The 21,876-nt window shown below is 56.4% G+C and overlaps 1 protein-coding gene across 4 annotated transcripts in view; it reads left to right on the top strand.

Annotated features, from left to right (window-relative positions):
* The window catches only part of Sh3bp2 (SH3 domain binding protein 2), a 34,858-nt gene extending 13,350 nt beyond the window's left edge, over positions 1-21,508 (top strand). For 2 of the 4 annotated variants that reach the window (XM_020162737.2, XM_074042736.1), the window contains exons 2-13: positions 10,504-10,643; positions 11,741-11,843; positions 13,329-13,446; positions 13,851-13,921; positions 14,817-14,905; positions 15,214-15,282; positions 16,800-17,454; positions 19,039-19,147; positions 19,367-19,422; positions 19,728-19,809; positions 20,432-20,491; positions 20,936-21,508. In XM_020162737.2, coding sequence (XP_020018326.1) covers positions 10,508-10,643; positions 11,741-11,843; positions 13,329-13,446; positions 13,851-13,921; positions 14,817-14,905; positions 15,214-15,282; positions 16,800-17,454; positions 19,039-19,147; positions 19,367-19,422; positions 19,728-19,809; positions 20,432-20,491; positions 20,936-21,073 — 1,686 coding nt within the window. In that variant the 5' untranslated portion in view covers positions 10,504-10,507 and the 3' untranslated portion in view covers positions 21,074-21,508. Of the gene's footprint in view, positions 1-2,403; positions 3,578-8,413; positions 8,587-10,503; positions 10,644-11,740; positions 11,844-13,328; positions 13,447-13,850; positions 13,922-14,816; positions 14,906-15,213; positions 15,283-16,799; positions 17,455-19,038; positions 19,148-19,366; positions 19,423-19,727; positions 19,810-20,431; positions 20,492-20,935 lie in introns of those variants that run through there. The other 2 variants (XM_020162736.2, XM_020162738.2) reach the window with 2 other exon arrangements.
* The last annotated feature ends 368 nt before the right edge of the window (positions 21,509-21,876 follow it).

Here is a 21,876-nt window from a genome sequence, read left to right as displayed (position 1 = left end):
AGGATGAAAACCTTAACTACACCTGCTAAGACCCCTTTTCCAGACAAAATTGGGTGTGTTCAGGTTGTATGACCGTAAACAAGACCCCTTTTCCAAATAAGCTCATATCCATGAGTTCCAGGGATTAGGACATGGCTGTATCTTTTAGGGGCTACCATTCAGTCCCTGTACCATGTGGCTCTGAGCAGGGCTGTGCCCTTAGACACACCCCCTGCATCACCCAAGACAAGGATCGAAGACTGATAGAAGGCGAGGGTCGGGGGAGTCTCGTGGCTGGGCTCTAGGCTGGCTGTGGGACTGGCTGATCAAAACATCTTACTTTGAGAGCTTGACCTTTCCCCCAGTGGGGTGCCCCCACGCTTCTTCCCTGAGCCTGAAAGATGATCCCCCGCCCCCCAGCCCACTCAGCACCTGAGCTGCTTCTGCAGGCAGGCACCAGAGTGGGCACAGGGCCCTGGGTGTGGGAAGTGATGTCTCTAGCTGTGGGCCAAGTAAATGTGTTCCTCCGTCAGTCTCAGTCTCCTCATCGGTTGGGTGCAGATGCCTGCAGGGCCAGCCTGTTGGGTTGTGAGCCGGAGATGAGGCAGGGGCTGTGAGGTGTGAGGTGCCAGGGCAGGGCCAGCCCTGGCCCTGTGGCCCGCTGCAGATAGCACCACTGTGCTGGGTACTTGCCTCACTTCTGAGCAAACTGAGGCACCCAAGAACCCTAAGAAAGCTCTTTGTCCTTCATCAGGCTGACTGTTGGCCCCATGCCCAGCCCCACTGGCTGGCTCCCACCAGCCCTGGTAAGTGCCCTGTGTCTGGTAAGTGCCCCGTGTCTGGTAAGCGCCCTGTGTCTGGCCTGGTGGGAGGTCCTCCAGCCTGGAACTTGGGCAACAGCCCAAGGGGCAGGAAGTTAGAGTAGCAACGCATGTATCTCCCTGCGTGGATGCGGGTGTGAGGTCATCTCCATGGTTACCAGCTCAGGGTGACAGTCATTGAGTCACCATTATGGGGTTCTTCTGTTTTCAGGAACATGTTGTGTGCTACAGGGATGAAGTGATGCATCAGGAGATGGGAAGGCAAAGGCACGTGGAGAAACAGGCCCAGAGATGAGGGGCCTGCAGAGGTCACAGAGAAGTCTAGGACCTCAGCCTCTGCAGAGGACATAGTTGGAAGAGGGTCCATCATGGGTCTGTCCTGCATGAGGATCTCTCCAGCAGCCCATATCTGGGTTGTTATCCTTACAGCATCACAGCGCTGGACCTGGGTTTGGGACTTGGGCCAGGAGCCAGGCTGGGTGTGGCCCTCTGCTCACTTCTACCCCTGCTGTACTTAGAAGTATGGGGCTCTTGGTGGGGCAGGAGCAAGGAGCAGGTCTGACTGTAGCCCCCAGCTCAGGCCTTAGCTGTCCTTCCATCTGTCCAGTAAGGGGTGGCACATCCTAGAGAGTGGCTGGCTCCCTGTTGTCTCCTGGTGGTTCTCATCTCCATCCTCAGACTCCCCCCACCTGCCTGCCTTATTGCTAATGGGTTCCTGCCAGCTCTGTGATGCAACTCGCCCTGAGTTCCTGTCCAGCCTGTGACTCTCTCACCCTACCTCCATTCCGGCTAATTCTTCCTTCTCCATCAGACCTGGGTCCCTCCTCTAGGAGGCTTCCCCTGACCCAGCACTCATGGGGCCTGGTCCTTGACCCCACAGCTCCAATCATGCCTCTAATTCTTCTGGGAACTGCCCCCCAGATTGTCCTGGTGGCTCTGTGGTCCAGGAGCTCCTTGGCTGCTACTTTAGCTCAACCCTGCTGTAAGAGGAAGAAGTCTCCCACTGACCCTTCTCCTCACTGCTGTCTGTCTAGTTGGCTGGCTGTTGTGGCCAGTTGTCTGCTGTTGACCTAGATTTCCATGACCATCCCTGGGTGTCAAGGCTGGCACAGGAAGGGGGAGTGCAGGGGTGCTGTGCCTACCCTACAGAGGCTCCTGAGACCAAAGCCGAAGCTCTGTATCCCCAAACAGAGGGCGGTCTGCAGCCCAAATGGACCCCTTGGTGGGCAGCATGGGGGTCTGTCAGTGAGGCTGGGGCCGCAGACCTTGCCGATGGAGATAGATGTCCCTCAGCCCAGAAGCCACCCTTTTTGGTGCCCCAACATCCAGGCAGCTAGGTGTCTGCATGGTCACTTAGGGGAGTCAGTATCCAGGGCGATGAAGTCAGAGCCATGGCAGAGGTGGGAGCATGGGGCTGGTGGGGGATGTGCCCCAGGCCATCTGGTGGGCAGGTGGAGAGACCTGGGAGGGAACATCGCCCTCTGCTCACTTCCATGTCTGTTGCATTTACCAGTGTGGGGTCCCTTGGTGGGGCGGGGCAGGGAGTAGGTCTGGCTGAGGAAGACTTGTAGCTTCTGGGGGCCCTGTGGTCTTTGGCCTCTGTCACCCTCAAGTCTGAGTTGCAGAAAGCTCCTTTCTCCAGCTGCCTCCTCCCAAGGGTCCTGTCCTCTCCTCCTGGGGCGCAGGGGAGGAGAGGCAGAGGCAGGTATCAGTGCCTGATGGCTGAGGTTGGAGTCCCTATTCCGTAGCTGCCTGGCTGGGGGCTGAGGTGGAGAAGGAAGCTGGGCTTGAGGTGCAGAGAAGCCCAGGACAGGACTGAGAGTGACAGCAGTGTGCCTTGCTAATGAAGCCATAATGTACTTTCTAGCAAGCCAAGTGTTAACAAGAGCTGGTGTAGGGAGGGACACAAATAGGCCTTGGGGGTGGCAGAGCAACTGCCTGGCAAGCACAAGGCCCTGAGTTCAAACTCAAGTACTGCTAAAAAAAAGACTTTTGGGGAGGGAGACTGAGGAATGCCTGGACCTAGGCTCTGTTCCTGTCCCTCAGTCTCTCAGTGTCAAAGTACACTGAGGTGGCTGCCTTGAAACCCACAGCCCCTGATGCAAGAGGCACAGCTCTCTGTGTGGTCCCAGAGGCAGCAATTTCTGTGCTGGAGAAAGCTGGTGAGGGACTGAGCTGTGTGGGGTGTTGTCAGTGCTGGCTTCAGGCTGGCCTGATTCCCTAGGCTGTAAGGGGCTTTGTGGTTTGCTGGTGCAAGGCTAAGTATGCAGAGATGACCACGGGGGAGGCAGCAGGAACTAGAGTTTCCTCCCTAGTGACATAGGTAGCGCTGGAGCCCAGAGTGTCAGTCTATGACCCCAGTGTGGGCCAAGGGCAGTGGTGAGTGGGGGTCAAAACCCAACAGGCTGAGTAGCACTGATAGGTGCAGCTGGAGCCCCAGGCAGCTTTTGGGACCTTGCTGAGTGGAAGGCAGGAAGTACCTGCTCCTTGGGGCAGCCTGGAGAGCCTGAAACAGGAAGTCCTAGACAGGGAGGAAGCCCTGGCGGCCACAGGCCCCAGATGCAGCAGGACTGATCTGCGGTACAAGCTACGCAGCGCTTGGGGTAACCAGGAGCCTTGGGGCCCACATGCCTGGGAAATGCAGGCCAGGGCCCCTCCCTACCACCCGTGAGCTGCATGGCCTCCCTGGACCCCAGGACGCCTCTCTCCAGCAGGTCAACCCTCTGCAGCAGGTCACCAGGCAGGAGGAGAGCCATGTGTTGGGTCAGTGCCATCAGGTCAGTGGGGTAACCAGGATCGTGGGAGAAGACAATGACCAAGCACCTGCAGAATTAGGGGATTCTGGGCGGGGGAGGAGCGGTCTGTGGGAGCCTCAGTTCTCATCCAGGCTGACAGTGGGAGCTTAGGGCCTGGGCCTGTGAGAAACAACAGGCTCTGAGGGTTTGAGAGACTGAACGGTGGCTAGAATACCCCACTCCCTCATGTGCCGCTCAGCCTGCAGCCACAGGGAGATGGGTGGGGGCCGGCCTGCTGGGGAGGGGCTCAGGGCACTGAACCCTTCTTGCTGTGGTGCCTTGCCTGGGGTAGCCTTGGAGTTGGGGCCTGCTGGGGGACAGAGGGAGCTGTGTGAGATCCCTGCTCCCTGCATCAGTGAGCCGTGCTCAGAGTGGATGATCCCTGAGAGGGGACTGTCTTCGTGAAGTCCAGGTTGTGCTGCCCTGGTCCACCTGAGGGTTCTCTCCTATGGCTGGTCACTGCGCCTTTCTAAAAGAATTTTGGTTTTGATTCTCTTACAGAGAAAGATTCTGGGAAGAGGAAGGAGGGAAAGGGAAACTGAAAGGGGAGAGCATTTGAGCTGATGTGAGGCAGGGCCACTGAGGGGCTGGATGGGGGAACCTGCCAGGTCTGTCTTACCACCACCATCGCTGACCACCTGCTGTGCCAACTGGGGAAGGGTCTGGTGGGCTGGGCAGGGAAGAGGGCAGTGAGTACTGGATACGTGCCTTTGGCCGTATCTTCGTCAGTGAGGTTCTGGTTGAACCTCAGGGTGTTGGGAAGACGATGTGGGGTGGTCCCTGAAAAGCAGGACCTGACCCTCTGTGTATGGTGCAAAGCCTTTCCCAGCCTCAGTATCCTAAACTGTTAGCCAAGCACTGAGCTCACGTAGGCCTGTGAGGTTCAGTTAGCCATCAGGTGGAACTTGGCACTGGGCTCTGCACGGCTGCGGGGTCAGCGTTGGGGCCACTCCTGAAGGGTCCTATTAGACCATGAAGGGTGTGTGTGAATGTGCTTGTATGAGTGTGAGTGTACAAGATTGTGCAGACGAGTATGCGTACATGTAGGAATAGGAATGTACACGAATGTTTGTGTTAGCATAGGTACGTGGGTGAGCAAGTGTACGTGAGGATGTGTGCGAATGTTACAGATATGAGCACGTGAGTGAATGTGGACACCTCTGAGTGAATGTGCACTGATGTGTATGTGTACACGAGTGTGCACATGTGAACGAGTACACGTATGTACACGTGTGGAAGTGTGCATGTATACACACGAGGTGGTGTATATGAGAATGAGTGCGTTTATAAGTAGTCTCCCTCGCGTTTGAGCTGGGGCTCCTAGCCCTGCCTTGCCCTGTAGCTTCACAGCAAGGGCAGCCTGGTCACAGTTAACAGTAAATCCTCAACACTGTGGTCACTCAAGGCGCTGGCTCCTTCACCACAGCTAGGGCTGGGCCTGTGGGTGTCAGTGGCCCCATCTCGTTCTGGTGCATAGATACACATGCACACACCGGTGTGTCCACATGCAAGTCTTGTTGCTCACACACATGTCCCGTGTGAGTGCCGTCTGTGACGTTAACCAGATGTGTGGAGCCATGGCTCCCAGGTCAGGTGCCAGGTCCCAGGTCAGGTGGAAGCCACAGAGCCTGCTTTTAGCAGAACTGGACAGGGTTGTCCCTGCAGCAGAGTGGTTTCACTGCTTGCTCTGCCTCCCCCACCCCACAGCCTCTAACCGTGGGTCACCTGAATCAGTATCAACCCTGACAGGAAGTGGGAAGGTGTGCACAGAAGCAGAGACCTGGAGAGTGTCCTGGGTGACACACCTTCCAGTGTGTGTGCAGAAAAGTCCCAGCTCAAATGCAGAAGGCACACAGTGACCATGTGTCTCTGGAAGGGCTCCTGGAGCCCAGTAGGCACCAGTTCCAGTCTCCCTGACAGGCCCCCATGTGTCCAGCGCCCTGGCCAAGGGAGTTTGCCATCCCTCCTTCCCAGGCACAGGCACAATTAGAGTCCAGGAGGTGGGCTGAAATTCCCCAAGAGCTGTGCATCACTGTGGCCCTGCATCACTCTCACCCTCAGGTGCCACTCAAAGCCTATCCTGGCTCTGGGCTCCAGGACAGGTCACACCCTGACTTGCCCACTGGTGCTAGGCAGGGCCACGTTGGGTCTTCTCTTGCATGGCCCATAGTGTGGAGAGGGACTGGGGTGTCAGCCTCTGTCTCTGAAGCAAGGATATTCGCAGGGGAAGGTAAAGGAGAAGTATAACTTGTCCTGTCATGACACCTCCCCTGCCCCTGCCACCACCACTAAGGTCAGTCAGTGGCCACATAAGAGCCTCCATCTTGCCCACAGTAGGATGGTGGCCAGATGGGAATGAGCTTCTTACAGGCCTGTCCTTGCTGACCACTGAGCTGAAATAAGGTGAGGCTGCAACCTGCCTCACCTCCTGTTTACAATCCAGCTCAGGAGGCAGCAGTGGGCTCTGCCTTTCCTCGCAGCTGCTCCAGACACACAGGACAGATCTCCTTACAGCTTGTGGAGGGTGTGATACCTTTCTTCAGGCAATCTGCAGTCCCAGCCTCCCTGCAGGACCAACATTCCGTCCTCTGAGTGCCCACACTTGCTGAGCCTGAGCTCTAAGTATGGGAGACAATGACAACCTAGTATGGTCAGTGTTAGGTGGAGGGAAGGCTGTGCTAGTCCCAAGATAGGGACATAGAGTCCTAGAGGTTGTGCCTGGAAGAGGAACACTTGAACTCTTACTTTCTTTTTTGGACTCTTTGTTGCATGTATACAGAAATGCAGTTAACTTTTGCAAAATTTTTTTTTAATGTCGTGGTGTTTGAACTCAAGGCCTCACTTGCTAGGCAGGCACTCTAGCACTTAAGCTAAGCCCCTACGATTTTTGCTTTGGCTGTTTTTGCAACCAAAATAGGGTCTCCTGCTTAATTCCCTGCTGGCCTGAACCTGCATGCTACTATTTACATTTCAGATGCACAGATAACCACGCCTGGCTTTTTTACTGGTTGAGATGGGGATCTCATGAACATTTTTTTTTGCCCAGGCTGGTCTTGAACCACAATCCTCCCAATCTCTGCCTCCTGAGAAGCTAGGTTGCCAGGTGTGCATCACTGGTTCCTGGCTGCAGTTGACTTTTGCATGTTGATCTTGTATCCCCTGCCACCTTGCTCAACTTTATTAGTCTTAATTTTTTAGTGAATTCTTTTTTTTTTTTTGAGGTACTGGGGTTTGAACTCAGGGCCTACACCTTGGGCCACTCCACCAGCCTTTTTTTGTGAAAGGTTTTTTTTGAAATAAGGTCTCATGAACTATTTCCCCGGGCTGGCTTCGAATCATAAGCCTCCTGATCTCTGCCTCTTGAGTATCTGGAATTACAGATGTGAGCCTCGGGCACCTGGCTTTAGTGAATTCTTCGGTATTTTCTCTACATAAAATCACCTAATCTGGGAATGGTTTTACTTCTTTCTTTCCAACCTAGATAGTTTTCTTTTAATTGACTACTTACCTTGGCCAGAACCTCCAGAGCAATGTTGAATAGAAGTGTGAAAGCAGACATCCTTGCCTTTTTCCTGTTCTTGGGGGGCAGGGGAAACTTGCAGTCTTTTACCACTAGATAGGATGTTAGCTATGGGTTTTCCATAGATACCCTTTGTCAGGGTTAGAAAGTTCCCTTCATCCTAGTTTGTTGAGTGTTGCACTTATGAAGTGTTGTTGAATTTTGTCAAATGCTTTTTCTGCATCTATTAAGAGGGTCATGTGGCTTTTATTCTTTATTAATAGACTTTGACTATTGCCCCAACCTTGAATTGCCAAACTAAATCCCACTTGGGTCATGCTGTAGAATCCTTTCTACAGGTGGCAAGATCCAGTCTGCTAGTATTTTGTTGAGAATGTTTAGGTTTATCCATTGTTCTGTAATTTTTGTTTCTTGTGATATCTTTTCTGGTTTTGGTGTCAGGGTAGCGATACTGGAATGAAGTTCCCTCTTGTATTTTCTGGAAGAATTTGTGAACGATTGGTTTCTTTGGAGCCAATGCTTGAGGGCTGCTGGTTCACTGCAGGCAGTGGAAGCAGCATGGACTGAACTGGGGTTGTGGAGCCTGGCTGGCACAGGTACACAGAAGGTGGCAGGCAGGAGAGTTTGTGAGAAAGGTTTGGGGGGCTGAATCAAGAAGGCTAGGTGGTGGCACGTGCCTGTAGCCCCAGCACTCAGGGAGCTGAGGCAGGAGGATCACAAGTTAGAAGCCGGTCTGGGATATATAGTGAGACACTGTCTCAATCTCCTCTCCCTTCAAAAACAAGACAAAACAAACAAACAAACAAAAACAAGGAAAGGGCTAGGTGCATACAAGAAGACTACAAGATTTAGAACAGAGCAGAGATGGGAATGGAATTGTGTTGGCTGGAAGGTGATGGAGATGATGGACAGGAGGTTGATGCTAATTACTGGACCCCTGACTCCTTGAGGAATTCCTAGCTCATGGAGTGACACTGGCAATTTTACAGAGGAATATACTGAGTCTTTCCCAGGGGGCTGGGCCAGATGAGACCTACAGGTTGGCGCCAGAGCCAGATCCATTTCACTTTCCAGGCGGGGTTCGCAGGTGTTGCATCAGTGGCTTCTTGATTCTGGGCCGTCCGTTGTAGACACTAGTGTCCAGTCCTCGGCGCAGGGCAGCGGGTGGGGAAACTGAGGCCGGGAGGGGGCGGCCGGCTCAGGGTGACGCGTGGAGGGGCGGGCCCGGTGTCTCACCTGCTCGTCCCCGCCCGCGAGGGGCGGAGCCGGCGGCCGCTTGGGCCTGGGGCGCGGCGGCCATGGCGGGCGCGGGGTCCCGGCCGCGGAGCTGGGGTCGGCGGGAGGCGGGCGTCCGGGACGAGGCGGCGGCTGGAGCGCCTGGCCCGGGGCCGTGTCGCTGCGCGCAGGGGAGGCGGGCGCTGGCTGTCCCCCGGAAGCCGGCCGTGCCGGCCACGCCGGCCGCGTGGACACCGTGAGTACCGAGCCCCGACCCCACGTCCCTGGACCTTTACCCTTGACTTTGGGCCCCCGGACCCCGAGTCCCCAGGCCCGGGCCCCAAGCTCAGGACCACGACCCGGGACCCCAAGCCCCGGGAGCTCCAGGCGCTGTGCGCGTGTCCTCCGGAACAAAGGCGGGCGTGCACGGCGGGCGGGTCGGGGACTCCAGGCTGGGCGCAGAGCCTGTCCGTGGCCAGCACCTCCGCAGGGGTGGGCGTGGGGCCCGGCACCCCTCCCTCCCCTCTGAAGGGTCCTGACCGCCTGCCCTGGGCAGGGCGGCGCGGGGGTGTGGCCGCGCCTTTGTTCCCCAGCTCGGCGGCGGTTGGGGGTCCTGCGGCCTTGACCTGGCCCTTTGCACCTCCACGCCTGGACGCGTTGGTTTTGTGTGCAGATGGGGCGGGTGGGAGCCGGCCAGGAGACCTTGGCAGAGGCCAGCTGAGGCCCCTGGGCCAGATGACTTCCTGCACTTTTGATGGAGTGGAAGGATGCTGTTTGCTAAGAGCAGAGTGGTTTTCTTTTTTTTCCTTTGAGGCAGGGTTTCCCGAGGTAGCCCAGGCCGGCCTGGAACTCCAAAGTGCTGGGATTATAGGTTTGCGTTACCTCCCCTGCAGAGTGGTTTTCTTGATGTGTGTGTTTGGAGCTGTAGTGGCCGGAGTCTCCGCTGTCCTGGATCTGACACTGGCTGCTTCACCGTGGACTCAACAAGACATTGGCTTATCTTCATCCAGCTCCACTGGGGCCCCAAGATAGACCTGGCCAGGGTGGGGTGGGATCAGCACAGAGAAAACGTTGAGGGGAGATGTGTTCAGATGTGACTGAGCATCTGTGGTGCCTCACAGGCAAGGGGTCTCTTACTCTGAGTCCTAAAGGAAGGACAAGTAGGAATCTCCATGTGAGCAGGGGTGGAGGTCTTTGCAGCCAGCAGCCAGCAGGGTGAAACAGCCTGGTGGGTTTCGTGAACAGCTGGAGTAGGGAACTGTAGGCCCAGCTGTGGCCCCAGGTCATGGGCACTCATCTGCCTTGGTGACAGTGTGATATGTGGTTCCTAACCTGAGCTTGGCAGGGAAGGCAAGTGATGCCCCAGCCTGATGAGGTGGATGCTAGCAAACCTACCAGATGGTCCTCAGGGCCACTGATGACGAGGGTGTGCTTCAGGCCAGGCTTTGTCCACTCTGTCCTCCCATTTTATAGCTCTGGAAGCTGAGGCCTGGGGACCCCCCCAGAAAGTCAAGCCAGGATGGCAGACCAGGTCATTGGTCTTGAGAACTGGAGTTCATGGTTGTCTGTTTTCCCATTGCCTGGTGTCAGGGCCTCAAAAAAGGGATGGACAAGAACCAGTGAGTCTGGGTATCTGGGAGCCATGCCCCTTACTTCTCCCCTGAGGGTTGGAGATGAAGGAGAGAGTGCCCAGGGCTTGCCCCAATCCTGGTACGTCTCTAACACCCATTTTCAGGTTGCGACCCTAGTGCCACCTTTGGGAAGCCCTCTTTGACTTTCTATCTAGGATGGGCCTCATCATGGGCTCACCTGGCACCAGGACTTGGGGTAGTTATGGCATAAGGCTTGACTCACCGGGGCTAGGGTTTCCTGAGTTTATTCATCATCCCCCAGCCCTTAAGGAGCTGTGCACCCAGTGAACTGGTGATGACACAATACTCTGCATCCTGGAGATCAGGCATGCGGCTGAGGGAATCAGGAGATGACAGAGTGGACACATGTCCCTGCCTTCCCGGGTCCCCCCCCACAAGCCTGAGGCCTTCAACAAGGGGTTTCTTCACCCCTCACTTCCCTGCCCCTTCATGCTGCCTAAATCTTGGCACTGTTTCCAGCATCCCTAGCTAAGCCATTCCCTGCCCCTGGCTGAGCTTTGTCCCTTCCTCTTTGATCATAGCTTCATGGCGGCCGAGGAGATGCACTGGCCTGTTCCCATGAAGGCCATTGGTGCCCAGAATCTGCTAACCATGCCTGGGGGTGTGGCCAAGGCTGGCTACCTGCACAAGAAGGGCGGCACCCAGCTGCAGCTGCTCAAATGTGAGTCCCTGGGCTGTGGAGATCACAAAGGGAGGACTTGGAGCAGAGGCTGGCCCTGGTCCTGCTTCCCCATTGCTCTGCTGGGCCTCCTTGGCCCCCGCACTCCCACTGAGCCTCTGCTTCCTTATTTGGTGGGCCCTTTGGGGTTCGCTTCACTCTCTGGTGGCTGGTATCCCTGGGGGACTTGAGGTCAGCCTCCCCAGGTCCTAGGACTATTGCAGAGTCTAGAGCGGTATTTTTGGGAAGAGATAGGATGGGCATTTGGTGCACAGTGCTGAAGAGCTGGCCACAGGAGCTTCAGACTGTAGCCAAGGCCGGGAGACCTCAGTCAGGAGCTGACTGGGCACTAGGTCTCTGGAGGTGCATGAGACTCAGACTGTAGCTCCCAGAATAGCAGTCTAGGAGAAGGAGGGAGCCCCCAGGCCTGGTAGATGCCTAAGTGTCAAGACACTGACAGCAAGGAGCCCCAGAGACTTTCCCATCCCTCTGATCAACCATAGACACTGCCCCAGGTCCCTCTACCAGAGACCTGATCCCTTGCTGCCTGCCTGAGCTCCCTGGTTTTTGTGCTTACCAATTCTACTGTTTGTACCAGGAACCTCCAAGGCCTGGGAGTGGCTGGTCCAGACCGAGGCAGTGGAGTTTGGGACAGTCTCCGTGTGACTGTCCAGCTGGAGATGACTCTCTGGGCGCCATAGCCCTGCTCTCCTTACTGTGCCAGTCTGGGGTGGAGGGAGCCTCCCAGCAGCCCTGCAGCCCCCAGAAAGGCTGTCATGGCCTTCTTGGGCCTCTGGGCGGGGCTTGCCCCTTCCTTGTGGTAGCTGCACATGGCCTCCATTGTACCCCTTTCTCTGAGGGTGACCAGGCCTGCCCTGGGGTTGGTACCCAGGGGCTGGCCAGGATGCCCATGAATTTGTCTGTATTTGACCTGATAGTGGACCTCTGGGAAGGGCAGCAGGCCAGCCCAGCTTCCTGCTCTTCCCCTCAGCAGTTCTCTGGCCCTCAGTTGCCCAGGGCATCTGGGAAGGGTTTCCAGAGTGGGGTCTGGTCTGGGCACCCTGTGTGGCTCATCCCTGTCCATGCCACACTGTCCACAGGGCCTCTGCGCTTTGTTATCATTCACAAACGCTGTATCTACTACTTCAAAACCAGCACGTCTGCCTCCCCGCAGGGCGCCTTCTCACTCAACGGATACAACCGGTGAGTGTCCTCCTGCCTGCTGCCACAGCCCCCTGCCACAGGGCTGGACGCACCCCTGCTCCTACCCAGGGAAGACCCTGGCTCTCCCAAGATGGGTGTGTGTAGCCTCTGCCACGCCCTGGGTCTGCTTCCACATGCTTGGTCCTCTCCTCACGTTCTGCCCCCAGGCCTTTGCTGAGGACCTGAGGGGTGAGGCCCTTGCTAGGGGCTTCCTGGGGCTGTAGCAACAGACCCCAAGGGCCCGGACAGGGCTCTGCTTTCCAGACTCCCCATTCAGTTATTGCCTGGTGAGTTCAGGCAATAATTTCTTCTTCCCCACCCTGCCCCTTCACCCACCAGAGCCTCTTTCTGAGTAGCTCAGAGCCCAGCCAGCTCAGTCTCTGTCTTACTCGGGCTCTGCCCAGATTCTCTGGCTCCAGGGTCTGACCAGACTTGGGCCAGTTCCCTGCTTCACATGTGCTCCTTCTAGCCACACCATAAGCCTGCTCTTGAGGGCTTCCAGACTAATGGGTAGGGGGGCCCTAGGCAGGAGTCCTCTGTGTGAGATGAGTCATGCTGGACAGGAGATGGTCCCTCTAGGTCCACCCGTGGCTTTATGGTCACAGAGCAGGGTTTAAGTACTGACTCCTGCACTCTGGCACAAGGTCTATTCCATCCAGGCCTTATACCCTGCAGGGCCCAGTCCTTCCTGCCTATCCTATGAGGAACCAAGGGCCACTTACAAGGTGTTAGTGTCAGGGCTGGGTCTTTGAGGACTTATCCTAGTAGTTGCTCTAGACTCCTACTTCCACCCAGGAAGGGTGACCTGGCCAAAGCAGCAAGCCCAGTGCCACTTCCCCAGTCCAGTACTGACTGAGGCCGGAAGATGTCTTGAGGGCCATTTGGTGGCAGGTTTACACCGGCTCATTAGAGCACTGAGGTTTCTTGAGAGAGAGCGCCATTCTCTTTCCCCAGACACATGGCTCTTCAGCATGTGCCAGCCAAGCCATGAACTTAGACCAGTGGCAGATGTGGCTGTGCCCCAGGGATTGTCCAACTCACTAGGACAGCTAAGTCAGAGAGGCTCTACCCAGGACCTCTGATGGGCCAGGTGGGACTCCTGCCCACCTGCTGCCCAGGCCAGCAGGACTTCCTCCAGGGAGACTGTGTTCTCTGCACAACTTTTGCTTCTTGACTGGCAGGGCTAGTCGCAGAACTTAAGCACTCCCCTCAGTACATGTGGAGCTGGCACAGACACAGGCCGGGGACCATGTGGAACAGAGGTGGAGGAGTGGTGTCCATGTGAGTTTACGTTGGTGGACAGTGAGGGTGATGAGCCCATACTTACGGTCCCCCTGAGGCATCCAGGACTAGGCAGGGACTGTCCAGATCTGCTCATGTTCCCTGGGGCACGAAGCTAGGTGCCGAGATTCACCCAGGGATGGAATTGGTGAGGCTGTCCCTGGGAGTGTGGACCAGGTGGTGACGCTGACCTTGTGCTCTCAGAGTGATGCGGGCAGCTGAAGAGACCACATCCAACAATGTCTTCCCTTTCAAGATCATCCACATCAGCAAGAAGCACCGTACGTGGTTCTTCTCAGCCTCCTCTGAGGACGAGCGCAAGGTGATCGGGGGTCACAGGGCTTTTAGGTCCCTCAAGGCGAGAACTGCCTTGAGTGGCTTACTGGTCAGGCTCTGGTTTCCCCTGCTCTGAGCAGGAGGCTGACATTGCTCTGTTCAGACCATGAGGAGGAGACATGGCTGGGGCGTGGACAGCTGGGCAGAGAGCCTGGTGCCTGTCCCCATCATCAAATGCTGTCAGGGAGGATCCCCAGTGGGCTGAGGAGTAGCCTGGGACAGCCTGCAGCCCTAGGAGGAAGAGGCCATTCCTCACCCTGGGTTGGACCCAGTTGGGGTTTTCTCCAACTTTAGTCACTGCAGTTGAGTTGGGGCAGTGAGGGGAGGAGGGTGGAGTGGGACCCTGTCCTGGGCAGTACCATGCTCACTATGGCTCTGGGTGACCCACAGAGCTGGATGGCCTTGCTGCGCAGGGAGATTGGTCACTTCCATGAGAAGAAGGAGCTGCCCCTGGACACCAGGTGGGCCAAGGGGTATAATGGGTGGGTAGCAGTCCCAGCCCCTGGGGGCTTAGCCCAGAATCCCCTCCATAAAGGTTTTTATGTGCATGGGAGCATGTGTGCACCACTTGTGCATATGTGTGCTCTCCTGTCTTGCCTTTCTCTGTTCCTGTCTGTCTGCTCCAGCCCTGTCTAGCTACATCTCTGTCTATATTGCCCTTGGTCATAGCTCTTGGGCACTCTTCCTCTCCTATCAGGAAGACTCAGCATATACAGGAGCTCAGAGCTTTGGGTGCAGCCCTCTGGCGTCCACCTGGTTTCTTGGGGGTGAGAGCAGAATGAGTCTTCCAGGGAAACACACAGCATCCTCACCTGTGAGCTGGCCCAGCAAGCAGCAGGGGCCTCTAGGGGGAACCAGAAACCATCCTGTTCTTTCATAGTCAAGGAAACTGAGGTCAAAAGGGCTTGGCACTCACCGTTGTCCTGTATCAGCTCAGCCCATAGTTGACTGAGTCCCTTGCGGCAGAAGCAGGTGGACATAGGGGCCTAGACCTGAGACCTCTGGTTAGAGTCGTGAGAATCACAGCGGGGCTCGAAGGATGGTGCCACAGCCTCCAGTCCTCATGTCTGTCCCTGTAACTCTGTGTGTGTGTCCATGTATCACTCTGTGTATCTGTGTGTCTATGCCTTTGTCTGTTTTTACCTGTGTGTCTCCGTGTCTGGGTGTACCTGTTAAACTGTATGTCCTTGTGTTGAGCTGAGTGTATGTGTGACAGGCTTGTCCTTGTGTCTGTGTTTATTTGTGTCCCCACACTTGTGTGTCTGCTGGAGAGTCCCTGTGTGTTAGTGCCTAGGGGGTGCCAGAACTCCCCGATCTGGTGCTCATCGGCTGCCCCCTTCCACTTCCCTGTTTCAGTGACTCCAGCTCAGACACAGACAGCTTCTATGGTGCGGTTGAGCGGCCTGTGGACATAAGCCTCTCTCCATATCCCACAGACAATGAAGGTGAGGCCTATCTCCCACCCACCAGCCCTCCACCTCTCCACATCTGGCTGCTCAGAGTAACAGGACAACGTCCTCTTCTTGGAAAGCTGTGAAGGAGGAGGCCTGTGTCCCGTGCCTTGTCCTCTTACAGAGCAATAGTGGCTTCCTGGTTCTGGCCTCCAGCAGCCTGGGTTCTGGTTTCAAATCTTGTTGCCTCCTGGGCATATGACTAGAGCATTGTGTTGAAGTGCAGCGGCCCCCACTACTCAGTCCTACATGCAGCTGAGCTTGGGCCGCCTTGGGTCTCACTTTCCACCCACTACACACAGACTATGAGCATGAAGATGAGGACGACTCATACTTGGAGCCAGACTCCCCTGAGCCCATGAAGCCTGAGGGTAGGTGGGGCCAGTGGGCCTGGGGATCTCTTTGGGGGTAGGAGCAGAGCCCCTCCCAAGCTGGGTGGTAGCCTGGGTCCTGCTCCAGGTGGCCTCAGTTTCCCTGCTGTGGTCCAAGTGTTAAGAGGTTCAGAACAGGCTGGCCCTGCTCACCTGCTAACCTCAGGTTAGCCCTGTGTGGATGGACAGGAAGGGAACAGGTGGAGGGAGGCAGGGGTGAGTGGGGAAGGAGAGGCACTGGGGGTGGGTCTGGGGTAGGTCCATTTCCCTAGGGCTGCATGTTCTCTACCCACACAGCTGTGAGCCAGGCTGTCACTCATGTTCCCCATGTACAGCCCACTTCCCCAAGTACACGGTACTGACAGTGACGCCTGGGTGACATGGAAGTGCAGAGTCCCCTCACTCTCTACCGCTTGGACCCTTCCTGTCTCCCCACACACCTCTAGCCTTCTTGTCTCGTCCAGCATATGCCACAGGAGGGTGTTCCCTTAGCCTCCCCATCCAGTGACTTGCCTCTGCTCACCCCATGTCTCCTCTTGTTCTCCTGTCCCTCAGTTGCAGACCCTGGTGTCCTTGCTCCCTCCCTCTCTCTGGGTGACACCAGCAGTTCCTCTCCCATAAGGGCCTGTGGCCGTTTGCCTCAGCTACTTCCCATTCACGCACCTTCTTGCTTCCTGTCTTGCTTCACTGCCCAGCTCCAGAGAGTGAGTCTCCCCTTACTCTGTCCTGTACTGCAACTGGCCTGGCTGCAGACGAGCACATGGGGGAGCATCTGCAGACCTACCATGTGCTCCCAGCCATTCTTCCTCCCACCCTCTGAACTCTCACTCCAGTCAGACCTTGTCCCCTACCCTCTTCTCAGAACCTCTCTGTCAAAGGCCCCAGTGGCCTCCCCACTCCCCAGCCCACTCCTGACTGGTGCTTCTTCAGATACCTGGCTCTGTGGGGCCTTCCTACTCTTCAGCTCCTGTGCCTGCCCCTCCAGGGATGCTTACCCCAAAAGGGTGACCAAGAGACACCCAAGGTCAGGCCTCACTCCTGTTCTGTCACTCCTTCTTATTTTGGACCTGTGCCAGTCCACAGGATGTCCCCCTGGACTGGATGTTTCATAGCGTCTTTAGCTTGTTACAAACAAAGACCTTCATCTTCCTCCCAGCCGTTTCTGGCCCATCCTGCTCACCCCTATTTCTGAGATTCCACCCTTCCCTTCACTCAGGCCATAGCCTGGAATCCTCCTCACTCTCATTTTCATCTCTGGGAGTTTGATGGCTCCTTAGATGACATCTAGACTTCAGGAAGCTGGTGTGGGGTGTGGATGGGGAGAGCCAGGTGGCAGTGGATGGTCTGGGACAAGGAAGGCTACATAAGGGAGCCCTGACCTTGTGCTTTTCTCCAGCAGGCTGAGGGTGGGGCTGATGGCATGCACACTGGGTTGGCTCCTGCTGACTGTTGCCAGTAGAGGGTGGTGTTGGCCCAGCCTCCAGCACATGATACTAACTTGCTTCTCTGCTCCACAGATGCTCTGACCCACCCGCCAGCCTATCCACCGCCCCCAGTGCCTGTACCCAGGAAGCCAGCCTTTTCCGACTTGCCCCGTGCTCATTCCTTTAACTCCAAGAGCCCAAGCCCCCTGCTGCCACCCCCACCTCCTAAGCGTGGCCTCCCAGATGCTAGCCTGGCCCCTGAGGACACAAAGAGGGACCCTTTGGGCCTGAGGCGGCCTGAGCCTGGCCTTAAGGTGCCTCCTACCCCCCGAAGGATGAGTGACCCACCGCTGAGCAGCATGCCCACTGGGCCCAGTCTCTGGAAACCCCCTTGCTTCCGAGAGAATGCCAGCTCCAGCCCAGAGCCCTGGACCCCTGGCCATGGGGCCAGCTCTGCCTCTAGTTCTGTCACTACAGCCACTGCCACCTCCAGGAACTGTGACAAGCTGAAGTCCTTCCATCTGTCTCCCCGGGGGCCACCCACATCTGAACCTCCACCTGTACCTGCTAATAAGCCCAAGTTCCTGAAGATAGCTGAAGAGACCTCCCAAAGGGACATAGCCAAGCCTGGACTCTTTGTGCCCCCTCTGGCCCCCAGGCCTCCTGCACTGAAGCTGCCCATGCCCGAGGCCACAGTTCGGCCTGCAGTGCTGCCCAGGCCAGAGAAGCCGCCACTCCCCCATCTCCAGTGAGTCTGGCTGTGGCACTGCCCCTCCCTCCCAATCATTAGGACCCCTTACTGACTGGACCTGGTCTCTGGCCTGTGCCCTGTGCCCTTCCCTGGCATTCTGAGCCCATGATAGACCATCATGACAACCTATCAATGCTAGGAAGGTTACCTGATTGTCCCAGCCTGCCTTGGTGGGGCAGTCTCCCCTTCCCTGGCTGACCCAGAGCTACAAGTGATGTCCAACTTTGCTCTTCAGGAATGCCCAGCCCAGTGGGCAGAGGGTCACTGTGTGCTGTCTGAGAGCCTTCTGGGGTCACACAAGAGGCCTGTAGGCCGGAGTGTTAAGCCCTGAGATGGGTGATGTGGGGAACAGGGCTGTGTGCCAGCCTACAGAATGCATCTGTAGGCCCTTCTGTTCAGTCCATATGGACCAGCCCTGCCTGGGACCCTGGGCGTGTCTCCTGGCTCTGGGACCATCAAGGCTGCCTTTGTGTCCTTCCCCTTTGGGAAATGGTTGGAATGTGGGACGTGCCCATGACTCAACCCTGAGACTACTCCAAAAACTTTGTTTTTTTTTTTTTGGTGGTTCTGGGGCTTGAACTCATGATCTCACTGTTGCTAGGCAGATGCTCTACCACTTGAGCCACTCTGCCAGCCCAAAATCTTCCTTTATTGCCAAGAGTACTGTCAGGGTACTGCCAGGAGCCCTGGTGTCCCCTCCGCTATATGGTCACCCATACCAGTAGCCCATGGTTACAGGCATCTAGGACCTAAGGTGGGCTTCATGCCTTGGACGATGGGTGAAGGCCCTGGAGGAGTCTCCTGTAGGTGCACTGACGGGTGTACTCAAATGCCCTCGACTGTGGCACCTTCCTTCCCAGGGTTCTGTTGGCATCTGTGAGCCCCCTGCTGCTGGTGAGGAAGTGTCTGGGAGAAGCCCTTGCCACACTCAATTGTTGGTTATTCTTCCAAACCTTGGTCTGGGCCTGCTTCGGGGCTACGTATGCTAAGGATGATTATCCAGGGCTTAGCCTTACCCACATCCATCGTGGCGTGGCCTCACAGTCTCAGGTCATGTGTGGACTCCTTTAATTCTCCCTGCAGCTTTGGAGATTTTGCTGAAGCAAAATCTAGCAACCTGTGGGGAGCAAGGGCTCTCAGTGTCGGTTCCTTGTGGTCAGATCACATTGTTCAGCCCATTTGCATCTGTCTGGTCCTCTGGCTTAAGGACAGGAGTATGACTTGGCCATGCTCACAAAGCCAGTCAGCATCAGAGCTTGGGCCCCAGCACTTGTCCATTATGTGACAACACTGGAGCTCAGGTACCCTGGGTCTTCCTTTGCTGGGATGGATTGTGGCACTGACTTCCTACTTGGGCTTCCAGGCCTCAGGCCTGAATTCCCACCAACCCAGGGCAGTGAGCAGGGCCTCAGTATTCTGCTGTTCTGAGCCTTTATAGCCACAGAGACCAGAACAGGCAGAACCTGTGGATTGTGGTGAGGCAGCCTGGCATGGTACTCATTTGTGCAGGAGAACAGAGGGTGACCTGTCCCTGTCTGAAAGTGATGTGGTCTTGCCTTCCTTTCCTTGCTCCCACCCCAGGCGATCACCTCCTGATGGGCAGAGTTTCAGGAGCTTCTCCTTCGAAAAACCTCAACGACCCTCACAGGCTGACACTGGTGGGGAGGACTCGGATGAGGACTATGAGAAGGCAAGGCTGAGCGTAGGGCCCAGATCACACCTGGCCAGTGGGCGGGCAGGTGGTGGGAGAGCCACAGGCTAGATTGGCCCCTTACAGGCTGTCTTGAGCAAGGAAGGACATTGTACAAAGCCATGGATCCTAGTATGGGGGTGGGGGCAGCCAAATGGGGCATGGCGGTGTGTGGAGGTCATTCACACCTTGACATTGACCACTGTTGGGCTCTTCTAGGTGCCACTGCCCAACTCAGTGTTTGTCAACACCACGGAATCCTGCGAAGTGGAAAGGTTGGTGCAAAGCCTCTTTTGTATTTGCAGGGATAAGATGCTGGGTTCTCTTCTTCTCTGTCCCCCTCACTCGCCTTGGTGATGAGCAATTGCTGGCCCAAGCACCTGGCTCCGAGTGCAGCAGGAGACCTGAGAGCAGTGGGTCTGTCAGCTCTGTCCCAATCCTACTGGTACTCCTGGCCTCACAACCTGAGACCTAGAGCAGCAAGCAGGCCAAAAGCCGGGTTATGGAGAGGGGCTGGAGGGTCCTCTTGAAAGCAGCATGCTTGAGGGGTTACCCATCAACAATGGCTGTTTTGTTTTAGGTTGTTCAAAGCCACAAGTCCCCGGGGAGAGCCCCAGGATGGACTGTACTGCATTCGGAACTCCTCCACCAAGTCAGGGAAGGTAGGACACTCTGGAGCTGTCTGGCTTTCCACACATACCAGCTTATAGTTCACTTCCTCATTCAGCCTCTTGCCACCTCAACCGGATTCTGTCTTTGGGGCCCTTCCCAGCCACCTCCCCCCATCTATTCTCTGAACCAAATGTCATCTGCAAAGTGGAGGCCATGATGACCATCTCACAGCAGGGGATTGGGGAGGGAGGACTAGGGGTGCCAGGACTATGGAGGTGAGCTGGGGTTTGTGCATGCAGGGGGAGGGGCAGTAGGAATGGCAGGAAGTTGGCTGGCGCTGCTTGTATCCCTCCAAGCATGTAGTGTGCGACCTCATCAACCGCACTCTCTCCCCATGTGTGTCAGAGATGGTTTCGGGTGGCCCAGGCACCTGCTCCTGCTGCTTTGGTCTTCTTAGAGGCTCTCTGGGGGCAGAAGGAGCCCCAGGGCAAGGGGCTCCCTGCACAGATGGCCCTGGCTGAACAGGGGTTCTGGAGCCCTGCCTCACCTCACCCCCAAGGACTGCAGCACCTAGCCCTGGTGTTCGTGTCTGCCCCACTCAGCCTCAGAAGTCACTCCTGAAGCCTTTCCTCTGAGCCATCTGCTCCACGCTTCCCTCTTCCCTTCCTGTAGGTTCTGGTCGTGTGGGATGAGTCCTCTGACAAAGTGAGGAATTACCGCATCTTTGAAAAGGTGAGGACTGGGTCTTGCTCCGAGGGTGGGGTGGGGACCGTGGCCCCTGTGCCCAGGTGAAACTCCTTAATAGAATTTGAGCAGTGGGTGGAAGCCCTTCTGCCTGTCTCTCTCCCACTGCCTCAGCTGACTTTAGAGAGCAGCATTGTCATCCCTTCACCCTGGAGTTATTTATAGCCTTTCCTGCAGTCCCCTGAGAGCAGACTTCATGTTGGGTCCTGAGAATAGAAGGAGGGAGGTGGGAGCTCTGGGAACATAGGCCTGTGTGCAGGCAGACACAGGAGAAGCAGGGCAGCCAGGAACAGGCCTGACTACATACATCTCTGTTATTGCTGATCCCTTTCCCCCATTTTACAGACGGGGCATGGGCAGGGAGAGACAGCTGCAGGGTGACAGGCTGGCTGGTTGGGCCAGGCTGACCCTGTTGTCTTCTGCCTCTTTCAGGACTCCAAGTTTTACCTAGAGGGTGAGGTCCTGTTTGCAAGTGTGGGCAGCATGGTGGAGCACTACCACACCCACGTGCTGCCCAGCCACCAGACCCTGCTACTGCGGCACCCATATGGCTATGCCGGGCCCAGGTGACACCTGCCACACATAACTGCAGGACAGAAGTAGCTGGGGGCCCATAGCCCCAGGTCACACAGATGGAGATGGGCCTGTGAGAGGATGAGCAGGAGTGAGAGGCGTGCATGATGCTAGGCCTCCCCAACAGACACCAGGCCCCACCCAGCACACTAGTCCCAGGGGCTGGACCAGACTGTGGATTCCAAAAGACTGGCCTACTTACCTGGCCCACCTCACCTTAGGAACCTGGGCTTCAGAACTGAGTCCTGCCTGGGCTTCAAGGGACAAAGTCTGGTCCCAACAGCACCCCACCCTGTTGTTGGCTGGGAGCCAAGCAAGGCTGGGGCAATCGTGTGGGACCTGGGGCTGGCCCTGGGACCTCACAGGAATGCTAAGACGCAGGCTCCAGGAGGGGCCGCTGTCTCTAAATAAATCAAATGGTGTTTGCCTCAATGGCTAGGGCTTGATTGGCCAGGAGGGGACAGCCGACTTTGCTCTGTGCCCACTAGTGTCAAGAGAAGAGCAGCTCACAGAATCATAAGAGGTGTTCTTCTGGTCTTCTATAGCCCAGGTCACCGAGTGACTTGTTCAGGGTGCACAGCTGGTGACAGATCTGGACCCAACTGGGGCAATGTTGGCTTGGCGCCTGCACTGCAAAGCCCCAGTTAGTAAATAATTATTGAGGCCTCTTGCGTGTCGGCCTGGTGCCAGAGCTGGGGGTAGGGCCACCTGAGTGTATAGTGGTGGCCGTGTGGTGTTCAGGGTAGCTGGGCATGAAGGGGCCAGGAGCTTGAAACCCAGGGGGGCTTCTTAGTTTAAGT

Source organism: Castor canadensis, chromosome 9, assembly GCF_047511655.1.
Source record: "Castor canadensis chromosome 9, mCasCan1.hap1v2, whole genome shotgun sequence".
Classification (NCBI taxonomy): domain Eukaryota; kingdom Metazoa; phylum Chordata; class Mammalia; order Rodentia; family Castoridae; genus Castor; species Castor canadensis.
This window is presented reverse-complemented; position numbering and strand designations above follow the sequence as displayed.